Genomic DNA, 19,053 nt, shown 5'->3' on the forward strand with positions numbered 1-19,053 from the left:
CAAGAAGTTATTTGTCGCTTTATAAATCTGCCGCTGGTGACCATGTTCCAAGACCACCAATCCTCACGTCAAAAATCCAGAAGTGAATGATTTAGGCTGCTACAGTTAAATCGGGCTGATAATCACACAGTGTAATGCCAGCTTTATTCAATGAGGTTTAAATGTTTTGTTTGTTTTGTAGATCTAACTTTACTGGTTTATACAAGTTGAAATGAAATACCTTTAAACTTGTTGTATGTTGTATGTAATGTTTGATGCATATTTTAAAAGCTATTGAAGTTATTAATATGCTGAATACTTTAAATGCTATTGAAGTTATGAATAGAAATCTTTTTAAAAATCAGTGTTTTATTATGTAATAAAGGGTAAAAGTGTCAGTATAAGAGTTGTAGTATGTAATGTGGGTTACACTTGATAAAATACAACTTGTTTTGGAGCAATTTGATGAACATTTTAAAAGCTATTGAAGTTATTAATATGCTGAATACTTTAAATGCTATTGAAGTTATGAATAAAAATGTGTTTTTTATTATGCATATTTTTTATTTATGATTCAATGGATGGAATCAGTAGTTTAAGGATCTTATTTGACAAACTAATTGATGGAATAAGTTAATCGAGGGTTCCAGTTAGGAATTTAGGATTAAAACACTTATTTAAGAATTCGATTCAATGTGAGTTGACGTTTCCATTACCATAAAAGATAAACGATTGGAATAAATTATTAATAATTTAGTACTCGATGTGTCAATTAATTAGAAAGTTGGAGCTTTAAATCTGTGAGAAACGTGTTTGTATCTGTGATATTTTAATAATTATTAATTATTCCGTCCTGAACCAAATGAGTCGAATCACTGAAATGAATCACTGTGTGGAGAAGCCCTACCAAAGACTTTTAAGACGCAAAGACTTTCAGATCTCGCTCGTTTTCAATTCAACTTTCAAAATAAACAAGAAGCCCTAAAGAGTGACAGCTCTCTATAGATAGAAAATCTTTGTCAGGCGTCGTTCGGCCAATCAGAGCGCGGGTTATATCCGTGAACCAATCACAGAATAGTAAGGCGGGGTTTATCGGAGTCACAAAAGTACGTGCTGGCTTACACGACTGATCAAGTGCGACAGTTATTGACACTGTGAGCAGCTTTTTTGTTTATTTTGGTGCATTTACAGCGGACAGAATGTCTTTATTCGTGTTGTCAGGTTTAAACAGAACGTTAGGATCCACACTGAGGCTGTGCCAGCCTAAAAACCTGCTTCGATCGCACATTCCAGCAGGAGGACGATGGTGTACAAGGTCCATGAGCAGTAGAGAAGTGGTGCATGGTGCAGCAGGAACATGGAGCAGGTACAGGAGGGCAGTGCTGATGACCACAGGTGTGGTGGGCATGATGGCAGCCGGGCTGTACCAAGTTCAGCGAGCAGAGATGGCCACCAGGCTGAAGAAGGAGAAGGTGGAAGATGAGGGTGATATCAGGGAGAGGAGCAGTAAGTTCATGTCCCCACCGGTCACAGATCTCCAGGTTCTGGAGAAGAAGAAGCATGAGATGAGCAGCAGGATGGAGATGCTGATCATGGAGACCCAGGCCGAGTTCTGTAAAGCCCTGCAGGAGGTGGATGGAGGAAAGTTCAAGGTGGACCGGTGGAACCGTGAAGAAGGTACTTTAGGCATGATTTACATTCACATTCAGTGTGACCGTACACAGTCTAAGCAATTGAGGGTTAAGGGCCTTGCTCAAGGGTCCAACAGTAGCAACCTGGCAGTGGTGGGACTTGAACCAGCGACCTTTCGATTACTAGTCCAGTACTTTAACCACTAGGCTACAACTTTAGCATCCTTATACTGTGTAGTAGACATGTACACTATATGGCTGAAAGTATTCGGACACCTGACCATGAGCTTGTTGGCCACCCCATACGGACTGACCTCTACGTGATCTTTCAGCTACTCTTCTGAGAAGGCTTCTCACAAGACTTTGAAGGACCTTTAGGACAGACGGTTAGGACAGTGGTAACCTAGTGGGTAGAGCTTTGGGCTATCAACTGTAAGGTTGAGAGTTCGAATCCCAGCTCTGCCATGCAGCCACCTTAAACGAGGCCCTTAACCTTCTCTGCTCCAGGGGCGCCGTACGCCTCTGACCCCAGTACAATATAGTATTTGTATGGATGGGCACTGATGTTGGTCAAGAAAGCCTGAACTGATGTTCCGGTTCCTTCCAGAGCTGTTGAGTGGGGCTGAGGTCAGGACCCGCTGTAAACCGAGCTGTTCTTCATGTCTTTATAGAGCTCGCTTTGATGCACAGGGGTGCAGTCATGAAAATGAACAAAAATTGTTGTTACAAAGTTGGAAGCATATGGTTTCCTTCATATCATTGATTTATTACACCTGTTAGCAACTGGTGTAAAGGGTGGCCCAATACTTTTGTCCATATACTATCTTGATTTCAATTATTTTTGCAACTAATCTAACCACAAATCTCTCGTCCAGAAGGCTTTTTGATGTCCATGTGATCAGCAGTCAAAGCCCAAAACAATGTTAAGCTTATTTTGGCTTTATCTAAGCATTAGGTGACCGTTTTGTCATTTGTATTTTGAACATGATAACAGGACCTGAAGTTGCTTAGAAATAGTTTCTAGTGACGTTCCTGACTTAAAATGTACAGAGCATCCCAGACTTTCCCATGGTGATACCTGTGGGTCAGTCTAATGTGTGCAATCAAACTAACTTTATATATATATATATATATATGGCAGACATCCCAAGTCTCCCGGAAGTTCCGGGAGTCTCCCGCACATACATAGCGGCTCCCTGATACCCGCAAGTCAGATAAAATCTCCCGGAATCTGGAACGAGCCGCCAAGAGCGACACAAACGTGCACGCGCATTAAATCCGTTATCTGATCTACAATCTAGTGCACTATGTAGGGAACATAAATCCGTTATCTGATCTACAATCTAGTGCACTATGTAGGGAACATAAATCCGTTATCTGATCTACAATCTAGTGCACTGTGTAGGGAACATAATTAATGATGTACTACACTATCTAGTGCACTATGTAAGGAAGATAAATCCGTTATCTGATTTACAATCTAGTGCACTGTGTAGGGAACATAAATCAATTGTCTAATATACTCTCTAGTGCACTATGTAGGGAACATAATTATTTATGTAATACACTATCTAGTGTACTATGTAAGGAACATAATTATGTAATACACTATCTAGTGCACTATGTAGGGAACATAAATTTATATCTAAAATACTATTTAGTGCACTATGTAGGGAACATAAATCATCATCTAGTTATACTTTCTAGTGCACCATGTAGTGAACATGAATGCGTTATCTAATACACTATCTAGTGCACTATGTAAGGAACATAATTATGTAATACACTATCTAGTGCACTATGTAGGCAACATAAATTTATATCTAAAATACTATCTAGTGCACTATGTAAGGAACACAAATCATCATCTAGTTATACTTTCTAGTGCACCATGTAGTGAACATGAATGCGTTATCTAATACACTATCTAGTGCACTATGTAAGGAACATAATTATGTAATACACTATCTAGTGCACTATGTAGGCAACATAAATTTATATCTAAAATACTATCTAGTGCACTATGTAAGGAACACAAATCATCATCTAGTTATACTTTCTAGTGCACCATGTAGTGAACATGAATGCGTTATCTAATACACTATCTAGTGCACTATGTAGGGAACATAAATCCGTGATCTGATATACAATCTAGTGCACTATGTAGTGAACATAAACCAATTGTATAATTCACTATCTAGTGCACTACATAGGGAACATAAACCAATTGTCTAATTTACTATCTAGTGCACTATGTAGGGAACATAAATCCGTTAACTAATGCGCTACCTAAAGCATTATGTAAGAAACATAAGTCTATTATCTAGTACACTATCTAGTGCACTAAGTAAGGAACATAAATTCTTTTCTAATATACAATCTAGTGCACTATGTAGGGAACATAAATCTATTATCTTTTACACTATCTAGTGCACTATGTAGGGAACATAAATCTATTATCTTTCACACTATCTAGTGCACTATGTAGGGAACATAAATCTATTATCTTTCACACTAACTAGTGCACTATGTAGTACACATTTATGTGTTTGTGACACGCACAGTTAGCTTAGTAGCTCAGTTTGCAGCTCCTAAAAGTTCTGTTATCACCCATATGCTTTGGTGTGTGCGAGAGGTTTTTTTATTTTTTGGTTTTTGGGCTTGGGGGGTCGAGGTCCCGGTCCGGGGGTACCTCCCTGAAATGAGTTTTTGCAACTTGGGATGTCTGATATGGGCACAGAGAAGTCAGCAGTTCTTGTGAATCGTATTCACTAGTGAGGAATTAGGAGGCCATGCTTGTAAGAGAAGGACGGCCAGCAGCCTGAAGACCCAAAGAGTAGACATTTGGAAGAAACAGAAATAATAATAATAATAATAATAATAATAATAGAACAACTATATATTGACCAAATTAATATTTTTGAACCAGCAGATGTCATTATTTTTGGAAAACACACAGAAAATATATCATATTCATGTTTTATTTATTTTCTAACAGAGCAGTTTGCATTCCAATCATTCAGTCAAGGATAAAGAACATGAAATCTCATGACTGCTAGGACGTTAATCCTGCTCGGTTAAGCCACCTGTGGCAGCTATGAGTTTGAATTAATTCTAGACAACTATGTGGAACAGTGGAAAAGATGCTTGGTAATATACTGTGATATCCACTCACTGAGCCCTTATTAGGTACACCTATCTATTGTATAAGCAAGACATACCATACAGATGAGCTTTGAGGGTATACAAATACTGACTGTTGCCACCTTCCTATTCCTCATTATCAATCAAAAGCGACCCACAGAGGACCCCCACTGACCAGATGATGTTTGGGTGATGTAGAATTGTCAGGACTGTCCACCTGGTATGAGTGTAGCAGGTGCAGCAGGGTTGTTGGGAATCCTGTTTACACCTTCTGGCCTCTTTAATAGGAACACGTACCCTGATCACAGGACGCCGCTGGGTTTATATTTTTTTGGTCCGAGTGCTATATTTCTCTCAGCAGAGACACTGAGGTGTTTAAGAATCCCAACAACACTGCTGCACCTGATACACTCACATCAGAACAACACACACTAATATGTCATTACCATTTTAGCGTCAATGCAGTGCTGAGAATGGTCCATCTGGTCAGTGAGGGTTCCTCTGGTTACCAAGTGTACAGAGCATCAATCAGTAATTGTATACCCACAAGGTTCATCTGCATGGTAGGTGTGGCTTATGAAATAATCAGCGAATGAATGTACCACATAGGTGTACCTAATAAAGTGCCACACACATTCACAGCTAAGGGCGATTTAGTATCTCCAGTTAACCTGACTGCACGTCTTTGTACTGTGGGAGGAAACCAGAGCACCCGAAAGAAAACCTGCACGGACAACAAGAAGGTCCTGGGTTCGATTCCCAGGTGTGACGGGACAACAAGGAGGTCCTGGGTTCGATTCCCAGGTGTGACGGGACAACAAGAAGGTCCTGGGTTCGATTCCCAGGTGTGACGGGACAACAAGGAGGTCCTGGGTTTGATTCCCAGGTGTGTTGGGACAACAAGAAGGTCCTGGGTTCGATTCCCAGGTGTGACGGGACAACAAGGAGGTCCTGGGTTTGATTCCCAGGTGTGTTGGGACAACAAGAAGGTCCTGGGTTCGATTCCCAGGTGTGACGGGACAACAAGGAGGTCCTGGGTTCGATTCCCAGGTGTGACGGGACAACAAGGAGGTCCTGGGTTCGATTCCCATCAAGAAGGTCCTGGGTTCGATTCCCAGGTGTGACGGGACAACAAGAAGGTCCTGGGTTCGATTCCCAGGTGTGACGGGACAACAAGGAGGTCCTGGGTTTGATTCCCAGGTGTGTTGGGACAACAAGAAGGTCCTGGGTTCGATTCCCAGGTGTGACGGGACAACAAGGAGGTCCTGGGTTCGATTCCCAGGTGTGACGGGACAACAAGGAGGTCCTGGGTTCGATTCCCAGGTGTGACGGGACAACAAGGAGGTCCTGGGTTCGATTCCCAGGTGTGACGGGACAACAAGGAGGTCCTGGGTTTGATTCCCAGGTGTGTTGGGACAACAAGAAGGTCCTGGGTTCGATTCCCAGGTGTGACGGGACAACAAGGAGGTCCTGGGTTCGATTCCCAGGTGTGACGGGACAACAAGGAGGTCCTGGGTTCGATTCCCAGGTGTGACGGGACAACAAGGAGGTCCTGGGTTTGATTCCCAGGTGTGTTGGGACAACAAGGAGGTCCTGGGTTCGATTCCCAGGTGTGACGGGACAACAAGGAGGTCCTGGGTTCGATTCCCAGGTGTGACGGGACAACAAGGAGGTCCTGGGTTCGATTCCCAGGTGTGACGGGACAACAAGGAGGTCCTGGGTTCGATTCCCAGGTGTGACGGGACAACAAGAAGGTCCTGGGTTCGATTCCCATCAAGAAGGTCCTGGGTTCGATTCCCATCAAGGAGGTCCTGGGTTCGATTCCCAGGTGTGTTGGGACAACAAGGAGGTCCTGAGTTCGATTCCCAGGTGTGACGGGACAACAAGGAGGTCCTGGGTTCGATTCCCAGGTGTGACGGGACAACAAGAAGGTCCTGGGTTCGATTCCCAGGTGTGTTGGGACAACAAGGAGGTCCTGGGTTCGATTCCCAGGTGTGACGGGACAACAAGGAGGTCCTGAGTTCGATTCCCAGGTGTGACGGGACAACAAGAAGGTCCTGGGTTCGATTCCCAGGTGTGTCGGGACAACAAGAAGGTCCTGGGTTCGATTCCCAGGTGTGACGGGACAACAAGAAGGTCCTGGGTTCGATTCCCAGGTGTGATGGGACAACAAGAAGGTCCTGGGTTCGATTCCCAGGTGTGTCGGGACAACAAGGAGGTCCTGAGTTCGATTCCCAGGTGTGTCGGGACAACAAGGAGGTCCTGAGTTCGATTCCCAGGTGTGTTGGGACAACAAGGAGGTCCTGGGTTCGATTCCCAGGTGTGACGGGACAACAAGAAGGTCCTGAGTTCGATTCCCAGGTGTGACGGGACAACAAGGAGGTCCTGGGTTCGATTCCCAGGTGTGACGGGACAACAAGAAGGTCCTGAGTTCGATTCCCAGGTGTGACGGGACAACAAGAAGGTCCTGAGTTCGATTCCCAGGTGTGACGGGACAACAAGGAGGTCCTGAGTTCGATTCCCAGGTGTGTCGGGACAACAAGGAGGTCCTGAGTTCGATTCCCAGGTGTGTTGGGACAACAAGGAGGTCCTGGGTTCGATTCCCAGGTGTGACGGGACAACAAGAAGGTCCTGAGTTCGATTCCCAGGTGTGACGGGACAACAAGGAGGTCCTGGGTTCGATTCCCAGGTGTGACGGGACAACAAGAAGGTCCTGAGTTCGATTCCCAGGTGTGACGGGACAACAAGAAGGTCCTGAGTTCGATTCCCAGGTGTGACGGGACAACAAGGAGGTCCTGGGTTCGATTCCCAGGTGTGACGGGACAACAAGGAGGTCCTGGGTTCGATTCCCAGGTGTGACGGGACAACAAGGAGGTCCTGGGTTCGATTCCCAGGTGTGACGGGACAACAAGGAGGTCCTGGGTTCGATTCCCAGGTGTGACGGGACAACAAGAAGGTCCTGGGTTCGATTCCCAGTCGAACCCAATACCTTGTTGCTGTGAGGTGACAGTGTTACCCACCACACCAAACATGTGAACCATTTACAGACCTCACTCTAAACTGGGGCACTAGAATGCCGAGACAGGAAACCCGGAGGCGTGTCTTCACCTGAAACAGGTGTGATAGGCGTGTTTAAAGAGCCAAATAGTGTATCCATGATCACATACCATGGTAAACGTATTTGTATCTGTTGGAAGCTCCAGCAGATCTGCTGTTTCACTTACAGTCAGTAACTGTATACCCATAATGCATCGCTGTGATGGCTGTTATTTCTGTGATGTAGGTGGAGGCGGGATCAGCTGTGTTCTGCAGGACAGTAAGGTGTTTGAGAAAGCCGGAGTGAACGTGTCGGTGGTGTCCGGTCACCTCTCAGAAGAAGCCGCCAAGCAGATGCGCAGCCGGGGCAAATCGCTCAAGGCGAAGGACGGTAAGGGGGCTATTTATTTACTCGCTTTATTTACTTAAATGTTGGGTTTAATGTGTTAGAGAACCTACTGGGGTCTGCAGGGGTATTTTCATCAGATTCAAGGTCCAGACTGTCAGTTTGAGAAGGGCAAAACTAACACACACCCCCTCCAACACGTGCAATAGCCGACCGCTTCTTTTCACCTGCCAAGCAAGATTATATGAAGATCCGTATCGCGCACGGAGAGTCACGCACTGAGCTCCGTCTTCCCCCGTCAGCCAGCAGAGGTCGTAACTGCAGCAGCAGGGAAGTGGTAGCTCAGAGGTTTAGGTACCGGACCAGTAATCAAAAGGTTGCTGGTTCAAGCCCCACCACCACCAGGTTGCCACTGTTGGGCTCTCATTTACGTTTACATTTACATTTTCGGCATTTAGCAGACGCTTTTATCCGAAGCGACTTACATTACAGTTACAGTATACAGTCTGAGCCCAACAGGGCCCAACAGCAGCAACCTGGCAGTGGTGGGGCTTGAACCAGTGACCTTCTGACTACTAGTCCAGTACCTTAACCACTAGGCCCTCCCTTGCTTGCACTGTATCAGTCATAACTATAAGTCGCTTTGGATACCCAGGACCTGCTGCTGAGTCGATCGTTGTTCGTTTAGGCTTTTTATTAGGTGTGTGATTAAGTTATTACGTACGTTTTTGAGCTCAGTGCTGTTTGGTCAGTCCTTGCACCCGTATTTACGATGTTTGTACGATCTTGTGGGTGCGGTAGGGGGTTGGTGCACAGTTAAACAGCAGTTTATCAGCTCTGTGTGCAGGTTACATATTCACTGCCTGTGTTGTAATAATTGACTGTTTTATACCAGACTAAGCTCAGTCATTACCGTATGTACAAACTTACTTCAGATAAGGTTGGGACAGAAGATAAAATGCAAATAGAAACAGAAATCCAGTGATTTATAAACATTTAAAATGTTTTTGGGGCATTTTAAACGAGAACAGAACAACAATAAGATATTTCAGGCTTTACCTTGTCGAATTTGGTGCCTAGCGTGACTCTCCGCACACTGGCAGGTGATAATAAGCGGCCGCTGATGACACACGTGTCTGAGGGGACTGAAGGGATCAGATCTGGGGTCGTGCAAGCGGCAGCGGATTCACAATCGGAAATGACTAAATGGAGGGAAGGAATATATACGAGGGATCTTCGTAAACACCGATCAGCCACAACATTAAAACCACCTCCTTGTTTCTACACTCACTGTCCATGTTATCAGCTCCACTTACCACAAAGAAGCACTTTGTAGTTCTACAATTACTGACTGTAGTCCATCTGTTTCTCTACATACTTTGTTACCCCCTTTCATGCTGTTCTTCAATGGTCAGGACCCCCACAGGACCACCACAGAGCAGGTATTATTTAGGTGGTGGATGATTCTCAGCACTGCAGTGACACTGACATGGTGGTGGTGTGTTAGTGTGTGTTGTGCTGGTATGAGTGGATCAGACACAGCAGCGCTGCTGGAGTTTTTAAATACCGTGTCCACTCACTGTCCACTCTATTAGACGCTCCTACCTAGTTGGTCCACCTTGTAGATGTAAAGTCAGAGACGATCGCTCATCTATTGCTGCTGTTTGAGTCGCTCATCTTCTAGACCTTCATCAGTGGTCACAGGACGCTGCACACGGGGCGCTGTTGTCTGGTGGACTATTCTCAGTCCAGCAGTGATAGTGAGGTGTTTAAAAACTCCAGCAGCGCTGCTGTGTCTTATCCACTCATGTCAGTGTCACTGCAGTGCTGAGAATGATCCACCACCTAAATAATACCTGCTCTGTGGTGGTCCTGTGGGGGTCCTGACCATTGAAGAACAGCATGAAAGGGGGTAACAAAGCATGCAGAGAAACAGATGGACTACAGTCAGTAATTGTAGAACTACAAAGTGCTTCTATATGGTAAGTGGAGCTGATAACATGGACATTACGTTACATTACATTTACTTTTATTCATGGGGTTTGTAATGAAATTATTGTTTGACATTACTGGCTAAATAAAACAACCACATTTTAAGCATGGTGAAACATGTCGTAAACGCGATTTCACTTCGTTTTTATGACCCTATTTTGGTTCAGCTGCTCTCTTGTCATAGTTTTACGTGACATGAGCGTCTGTCGTGCTAACGGCTCTCTCGTTATCTCTGTGTTCCAGGGAAGCTGCCCTTTATTGCCATGGGCGTCAGCTCGGTGATCCACTCCAAAAACCCCCACATTCCAACAGTGCACTTTAACTACAGATACTTCGAGGTGGAGGACGCCGACGGTGAGTGTTCAGCCGTGTCGTCGAGCTCGGAGAGAGAGAGCGTCTTATCTTACGACCGCATCCGTCCTCCCTAAAACAGTCACACCCCTTTCAACCCGGGTTCTAATATTCAATCCTACAGTGTTTAAATGGGCATAAAATAAAAGGTTATACTAATCAGTCTTGTAAATAAACTATAAACAAGGCATGGGGATCAATTTAGGTATGAGGACCAGGATGATCCACTGTTATGACCCCTGAAAACCTTATCAATACATATCAGGTGCTACAAAGCACTTCAGTCACTTTATACAGTAGAAATTTGTCCTGTTTCCTCTCTAGATCTCTTTAAAACTATCTAAGTAAGGTGATATTTTCCACTTTGGTTCTATTCATGACAGGACAGGTAGTTACATGTTACCCATAATTCATCAGTTCAGTGTTAATGACACCGTCACAGCCAATTTTGCATATCCAGTTTACTTAATTGGACTGTTGGAGGAAACCGGAGCTCCCAAAGAAACCCATAACCCATGCAGACTTGCAGGTAAAACATGCAAACTCCATCACACCTGGGAATCGAACTCAGGACCTTCTTGCTGTGAGGTGACCGTGCTACCCACTGAGCCACCAAGTACTCCAACATGCTAGACAAAATTAATGAAGACTCCAAAAAGGTGGTTTAACCAAGTCCTAAACAAGTGGAATTTATTTATTTATTAGGATTTTAACGTCAGGTTTTACACTCTGGTTACATTCATGACAGGAACGGTAGTTACTCATTACACAAGACTCATCAGCTCACAAATTTAATATCAAACACAGTCATGGACAATTTAGTATCTCCAGTTCACCTCACTTGCACGCCTTTGTACTGTGGGAGGAAACCGGAGCACCTGGAGGAAACCCACGCAGACACGGGGAGAACATGCAAACTCCACACAGAAAGGACCCTAATCGCTCCACCTGGGGATCGAACCCAGGACCTTCCTGCTGTGAGGCGACAGTGCTACCCACCGAGCCACCGTGCTGCCAATTACTATTATACAGCAGTATGACAAATTAAAACTATACAGGAAAACACTATATAAATTTGTATGCTCCTGTGATGGTGGCTCGGTGGGTAGCAAGAAGGTCCTGGGTTCGATCCCCAGGTGGGGCGGTCCGGGTCCTTTCTGTGTGCAGTTTGCATGTTCTCCCCGTGTCTGTGTGGGTTTCCTCCAGGAGCTCCGGTTTCCTCCAACAGTCCAATGACGTGCAAGTGAGGTGAACTGGAGATACTAAATTGTTCATGATTGTGTTTGATATTAAACTTGTGAACTGATGAATCTTGTGTAATGAGTGACTACCGTTCCTGTCATGACTGTAACCAAAGTGTAAAACATGACGTTAAATAATAAATAAATAAATAAATAAATAAATAATGAAGAAATAAATGCTCCTGTGAACACTTTTACCTGCTGGAGCTACTTTTTTGTTTACATTCCTCCTCCTATTTAAATGTACAATGGATCTGCCTCTGATTGGCGTCAAGACTTGATTAACATGCGTTGGGATGGATCTCAGACCTTCAGCTCATTTTTCGTTAGTAATGATCCCACAAAATATAATAACAATAATCGGATTATTTAAGCTTCGTTACAGACAGTAAATCTGTATGAGTGAACTCTCTGTTTCTCTGTGGAGAACCTGAACACAATGTGGGTTTGTATAAGCTGTGGTTTTGTGTATTGTGCCTCTCTCAGGCTCTAAGCAGTGGTGGTTTGGGGGTGGTACTGATCTCACCCCCGTGTACATCGATGAGGAAGACGCCGCTCATTTCCACGGGGTTCTGCGTGACGCGTGTGATAAACATCACTCACAGTACTACCCCGACTTCAAGAAATGGTACGACAGTCCTTATTCTAGCAGGACCACGTGTATATGACGTGTGTGAGTGAAGTTAATGTGTGTGTGCGTGGAGGTTGTGGGTGGCAGTGTTTAAATTCTAGATCCTGCCAAATCAAGATCTCTGTAAATGTTTAGACTTGTACCGGTGGGCCGGTCGCTAAATAAATGAATAATTCTGTGTACTGTAGATTCAGCACTGCTCCAAGTTCCTTTCATTTGGATAAAATGGCTCTGACTTTGGTTCGGTGGAGTCCGATAACCTCAGACAAAGCATTTCCAAATTTTTTCTTTACGAATTTCCCTAAATTGTGGCCTAGTGTTCCTGTAGAAACTTTATAGTAACTGCTTGACCTTAATAGTTTAAGACGAGCGTCTCTTCCTTTATAGGTGCGATCGCTACTTTTTTATCCGGCACCGAAACGAGACCAGAGGCATCGGGGGGATTTTCTTCGATGATCTCGACTCGCCGAGCCAGGAGGAGGTGTTCAAATTCGTGAGGAGCTGCGCCAAGACGGTGGTGCCGTGTTACCTGCCCATCGTCCAGAAACATCTCAACGACAGGTTCACCCAGGAGGAGAAGGACTGGCAGCAGATCCGACGTGGCAGGTGAGGAACCAGACACCCCTAATTATTACATAATAATTAAAAAGGAGAGCGAGCAGGTATCAGTCATGAGGACGCCTACCTCCCCCACCGTCACCAAACCTGAGTGATCGGACAAGAGAGGCAGAACGACAGCAACCCAACATCCCTGATCACCAGGAGTTTCTATGTCCCAGAACCCCCAAGCTCTGCGCCTCTGTCTATAATCATCCTAAGGGTCAGAAATCAGGTGCAGCCAGAAGCCAACATGCTGCGTCAGCAAATCTAAAAACATGAGAGCACCAGACTGCCCCGACCCCCAGGATCGGTGCCACACACCCCTGGTATGGAAAGACTCATCAAAAGCCTAAATAAATAAATATGTTTTTTTAGAAGGGCATCTGAGAGCAGCTCTGAATAATGGGAGGAAAGTCTGGAGCTTTTATTGCTTGTTAGAACAGTTGGAGACTTGGCCGAGACCTGGACTCCACAAGACGTCCGAAGGTGTTCTGTGGTATCTGGTGCCAGGACATCACACCAGCAGGTCCTTTAGCTCAGCTGTTGGTGCAATAGTGCACCCAGTACATTGCAAACGTGCCCATTTGTGGTGTTTTCGATGGCTGACAGGAGTTAGCACGGGTACTAAGACTGGCAGCGCCCTACACTGAAGGGTCTGAGACATTCACCTCATCACCAGGATTAAAATGATCTGCAATAGGATCCACAGTAGTAGGAGCTTGTTCAAGCCCCCACCAGTAAACTGCCAGTTGGGCCCTTGGCAAGGCCCTAAACCCTCAATTGCTTATACATTATACTGTTACAGTTTAAGGGCCTGGCCCAACAGTGGCAACCTGGCTGTTGTGGGGGCTTGAACCAGTGTTCTTTCGATTACTAGCCACGTACCTTAACCTCTAAGCTACAACTGGCCCGCTGTACATCGCCGTAGCCTTTATGTCCTTTGGCTTCGATAAGAACCTATTAGAGATTTGTGGATCGTCCCTCCTCTGACCACTAATCATGGCTACACATCTCAGCTGCCCCTCAAGTTTTTACGCTGATCAAATCTGCTGCATTCAACCCATAAACTATAAGGGACCTCCGTTAGCTCAACATCTAGTAGATCCCTCACCCTTATGTATGTTATTGTAATATTAATCAGTAGTTCTAATGATGTATGAATGAAAAATCCTGGGAATGAAGCTGAAAGAAATGTGTCTCTAATCCAAAATACACAACAAAATGCAGCGAGTACATTTGTCTGCTTCTGTAAAAATGTGTTTCCTGCATGTAACTAATCGTGACACTCTGGTGTCTCAGGTACGTGGAGTTTAACCTGGTCTATGATCGGGGTGTGAAGTTCGGTCTGGCTACTCCAGGATCCAGGATCGAGAGCATCATCATGTCTCTACCGCTCACTGCCAGGTTAGTCATACAGAGGCTACACTGGGTCTGTGGGTGGTGGGTGGGGACAGCCGTCTAGCTAAGGCATCTCAAAGATTCGGTGAAGATACGGACGAGTATCTTCGTATTTTACATTTACATTTTCGGCATTTAGCAGACGCTTTTATCCAAAGCGACTTACAGTATACAGTTTTAAGCAATTGAGGGTTAAGGGCCTTGCTCAAGGGCCCAACAGTGGCGGGGTTTGAACCGGTAACCTTCTGCTTACTAGTCCAGTACCTTAACCACTAGGCTACAACTGCCCTTTTTAAGGCAGAACATGAAGCCTCGCACCGTTGCTGGATGTTCTAGGTTTACATCCATCTATTAACCCTTTGATGCACAACCTGGGTCAAAAGTGACCCAACTGAGTTTCTATTTTTTTATATCTTTGCAATAAATTAATTTTGTCATTCAATCTTCCATGAATTCCTCAATTAACTTGTTTTTGATCATCACAAATCCTTATTTCAGTTTTATATTTTTTGCTTCTTTAATAAAAATCATTTTTGTATCACTACCCTCCTAATGCACAACATGGGTCAAAAATGACCCTTATGTATTTACTATGGAATTTGACAGAAACTACTGACATTTGTAAGTGTCTTGAATCTTGAATATATCCAATACTATTTGCTTGCTAGCTGTTTACATATTCTAGTATAGATAGCTTTTATTAGCTAAGACATGAATAACTGACTAAATACATACTAAATACAAGAATAACTGACTAAATACATGAATAACTGACTAAATACATGAATAACTGACTAAATACACGAATAACTGACTAAATACAAGAATAACTGACTAAATACAAGAATAACTGACTAAATACATGAATAACTGACTAAATACATGAATAACTGACTAAATACAAGAATAACTGACTAAATACATGAATAACTGACTAAATACATGAATAACTGACTAAATACAAGAATAACTGACTAAATACATGAATAACTGACTAAATACATGAATAACTGACTAAATACAAGAATAACTGACTAAATACATGAATAACTGACTAAATACAAGAATAACTGACTAAATACATGAATAACTGACTAAATACATGAAAAACTGACTAAATACAAGAATAACTGACTAAATACAAGAATAACTGACTAAATACATGAATAACTGACTAAATACAAGAATAACTGACTAAATACATGAATGACTAAATACATGAATAACTGACTAAATACAAGAATAACTGACTAAATACATGAATGACTAAATACATGAATAACTGACTAAATACATGAATAACTGACTAAATACATGAATGACTAAATACATGAATAACTGACTAAATACATGAATAACTGACTAAATACAAGAATAACTGACTAAATACATGAATGACTAAATACATGAATAACTGACTAAATACATGAATAACTGACTAAATACATGAAAAACTGACTAAATACATGAATAACTGACTAAATACAAGAATAACTGACTAAATACATGAATAACTGACTAAATACATGAAAAACTGACTAAATACATGAATAACTGACTAAATACAAGAATAACTGACTAAATACATGAATAACTGACTAAATACAAGAATAACTGACTAAATACATGAATAACTGACTAAATACAAGAATAACTGACTAAATACATGAATAACTGACTAAATACAAGAATAACTGACTAAATACATGAAAAACTGACTAAATACAAGAATAACTGACTAAATACAAGAATAACTGACTAAATACAAGAATAACTGACTAAATACATGAATAACTGACTAAATACAAGAATAACTGACTAAATACATGAATGACTAAATACATGAATAACTGACTAAATACAAGAATAACTGACTAAATACATGAATAACTGACTAAATACATGAATAACTGACTAAATACAAGAATAACTGACTAAATACATGAATAACTGACTAAATACATGAATAACTGACTAAATACATGAATAACTGACTAAATACATGAATAACTGACTAAATACAAGAATAACTGACTAAATACATGAATAACTGACTAAATACAAGAATAACTGACTAAATACATGAATGACTAAATACATGAATAACTGACTAAATACAAGAATAACTGACTAAATACATGAATAACTGACTAAATACAAGAATAACTGACTAAATACATGAATAACTGACTAAATACATGAATAACTGACTAAATACAAGAATAACTGACTAAATACAAGAATAACTGACTAAATACATGAATAACTGACTAAATACATGAATAACTGACTAAATACAAGAATAACTGACTAAATACATGAATAACTGACTAAATACATGAATAACTGACTAAATACAAGAATAACTGACTAAATACATGAATAACTGACTAAATACATGAATAACAATGTGCATATAAAAATATTCTTGAATGGATGAATATGGGTCATTTTCCACCCATGTTGTGCATTAGAAGGGGTTTGCTTAGCTTGTGCATCAAAGGGTTAAGGGAGCTGTGCTGTGTATCATAGCTTCTATTTATTCTATCATTCATTTATGTGTGTTATTTAATGACTGATGTAAAATAAAGCAATAAGCCACGAGAGGCCGTGCATTACTGTGATAACAGTAACGCACGGTCTCGAGTGGCTTATTGCTTTTATAAAACGGCGGTCAACAAAAAATATAATAAATACAACAATGTTTAATTCATAAATGTATTTATCGTGTATAAACTTACAATAAAGCATTCTTCCGCGACGCAAAATAGTTCGATTAACAGTGTTGCTAGGCAACATGAGGGCGAAAATAACATTAACTTTTTCGATTCAGTGGCGTATTAATATGGAATGATGTGAGGTGGTCCTAGGTGTGCGTTTATCGGGGATTTTACAACGGCTTCGAACGCGGCTCAGCCAATCAGATTTTAGGACCGGAACTATCCGTTTTATAATGTGTCTTTTTTCTTTAAAAATCTGTGAATTTAGTAGCGCCCTAATTATGGTATTAGACTCCTGTGGTGTCCGAGCACCCAAAATTCAAGCTTCTATTTTTATAGATTTGCCTAAATCATACGTAGAGTAAATCATATAAAATCACACCCAGTAAAGGGTTCCGTTCCAATAATACCAACCTCTGGAACAGTCCTGAATCTGTGTGGATGTAACTTCCTTGTGCTGTTCCTGAGCTCTTCTTTACTCTTCTTTACAGATGGGAGTACATGCACCAGCCGAGCCCCGGCACCAAAGAAGCCGAGATGCTGGAGGTCCTGCGCAACCCGAAAGAATGGATCTGAACCGCGCCCACACGAACTGAAACCTCATCCTGTCCCTGATCCTGTCCCTGATCCTGTGAAGTGCCACAAAAGAGCTTTTATATGACTGAATATCTTAATAAAAGCAGCTCTGCTCTGCCAACATGAGAGCCGGCCGCTGTGGCCTCTGTCGACTGGCCGTGTTTTGTTCCTCTCAGGACTTGAACGTTGCTTCTGCCTGTTTATGTTTCTGTTTTTCTTCTTACATGCTTACGTGATCGGTTTCAGGTTTTCCTGATCATCACTTTTATTTCCACATTTATCAGAAATATGAATATGTGAGGGTAACAGGACTGAGTGACTAAAACATGGATTTTAACCACAATATTATACATTTATTATGGAATATAAAGATTAAAACATAGATGGGATCTGGAGTCAGATTTTACTCCTTATATTATATTTCATTGTAAAATGGTGTGTTAGAGAGTGGGGACATGAAAAAATACTCCTTTTTTCAGTGTTATAGGCAGTTTTTATGAATGTTTTAAATTAAATATCCTAAATCTGCTGTTAGATAAATGTGCACGACACTTTGCCCAATTCAAATGCATCCATTTTATCAGCTCCACTAAGTAGTCCATCTGTTTCTCTACATATTTTTTTTAACCTGCTTTCATGCTGTTCTTCAATGGTCAGGACCCCCACAGAGCAGGTATTATTTAGGTGGTGGATGATTCTCAGCACTGCAGTGACACTGACATGGTGGTGGTGTGTTAGTGCGTGTTGTGCTGGTATGAGTGGATCAGACACAGCAGCGCTGCTGGAGTTTTTAAACACCGTGTCCACTCACTGTCCACTCTATTAGACACTCCTACCTAGTCGGTCCACCTTGTAGATGTAAAGTCAGAGACGATCGTTCATCTATTGCTGCTGTTTGAGTCGGTCATCTTCTAGACCTTCATCAGTGCTCACAGGACGCTGCCCACAGGGTGCTGTTGGCTGGTGGACTATTCTCAGTCCAGCAGTGACAGTGAGGTGTTTAAAAACTCCAGCAGCGCTGCTGTGTCTGATCCACTCATACCAGCACAACACACACTAACACACCACCACCATGTCAGTGTCACTGCAGCGCTGAGAGGTGGTCCTGTGGGGGTCCTGACCATTGAAGAACAGGGTGAAAGGGGGATAACAAAGCATGCAGAGAAACAGATGGACTACAGTCAGTAATTGTAGAACTACAAAGTGCTTCTATATGGTAAGTGCCCTGATTTTCGCTCGGCTAGATTTGCCGGCTCGGGAGCAACTCGGCTCTCGATCGCTGTGTGTGAACTGCTCAACAACTCGATCCGAGTGGCTCGAATTGAGATTTCTAGCATGTCAGATATCTGATCTGAGTTGCCTGACTGGCAATGAGTGCTATGCCGAACAGCCAATGAGAACGCAAGAT

The 19,053-nt window shown here is 42.6% G+C and overlaps 1 protein-coding gene across 1 annotated transcript; it reads left to right on the top strand.

Annotated features, from left to right (window-relative positions):
* The first annotated feature begins 1,115 nt into the window (after positions 1-1,115).
* cpox (coproporphyrinogen oxidase) lies at positions 1,116-18,034 on the top strand. The gene is made up of 7 exons (XM_062998241.1): positions 1,116-1,656; positions 8,038-8,181; positions 10,372-10,482; positions 12,207-12,348; positions 12,739-12,957; positions 14,251-14,355; positions 17,561-18,034. Exons 1-7 carry the CDS (start codon positions 1,179-1,181, stop codon positions 17,643-17,645), a joined length of 1,284 nt encoding a protein of 427 aa, XP_062854311.1. The 5' UTR covers positions 1,116-1,178; the 3' UTR covers positions 17,646-18,034.
* The last annotated feature ends 1,019 nt before the right edge of the window (positions 18,035-19,053 follow it).

Source organism: Trichomycterus rosablanca, chromosome 7 (genome assembly GCF_030014385.1).
Source record: "Trichomycterus rosablanca isolate fTriRos1 chromosome 7, fTriRos1.hap1, whole genome shotgun sequence".
In the NCBI taxonomy this organism is placed as follows: domain Eukaryota; kingdom Metazoa; phylum Chordata; class Actinopteri; order Siluriformes; family Trichomycteridae; genus Trichomycterus; species Trichomycterus rosablanca.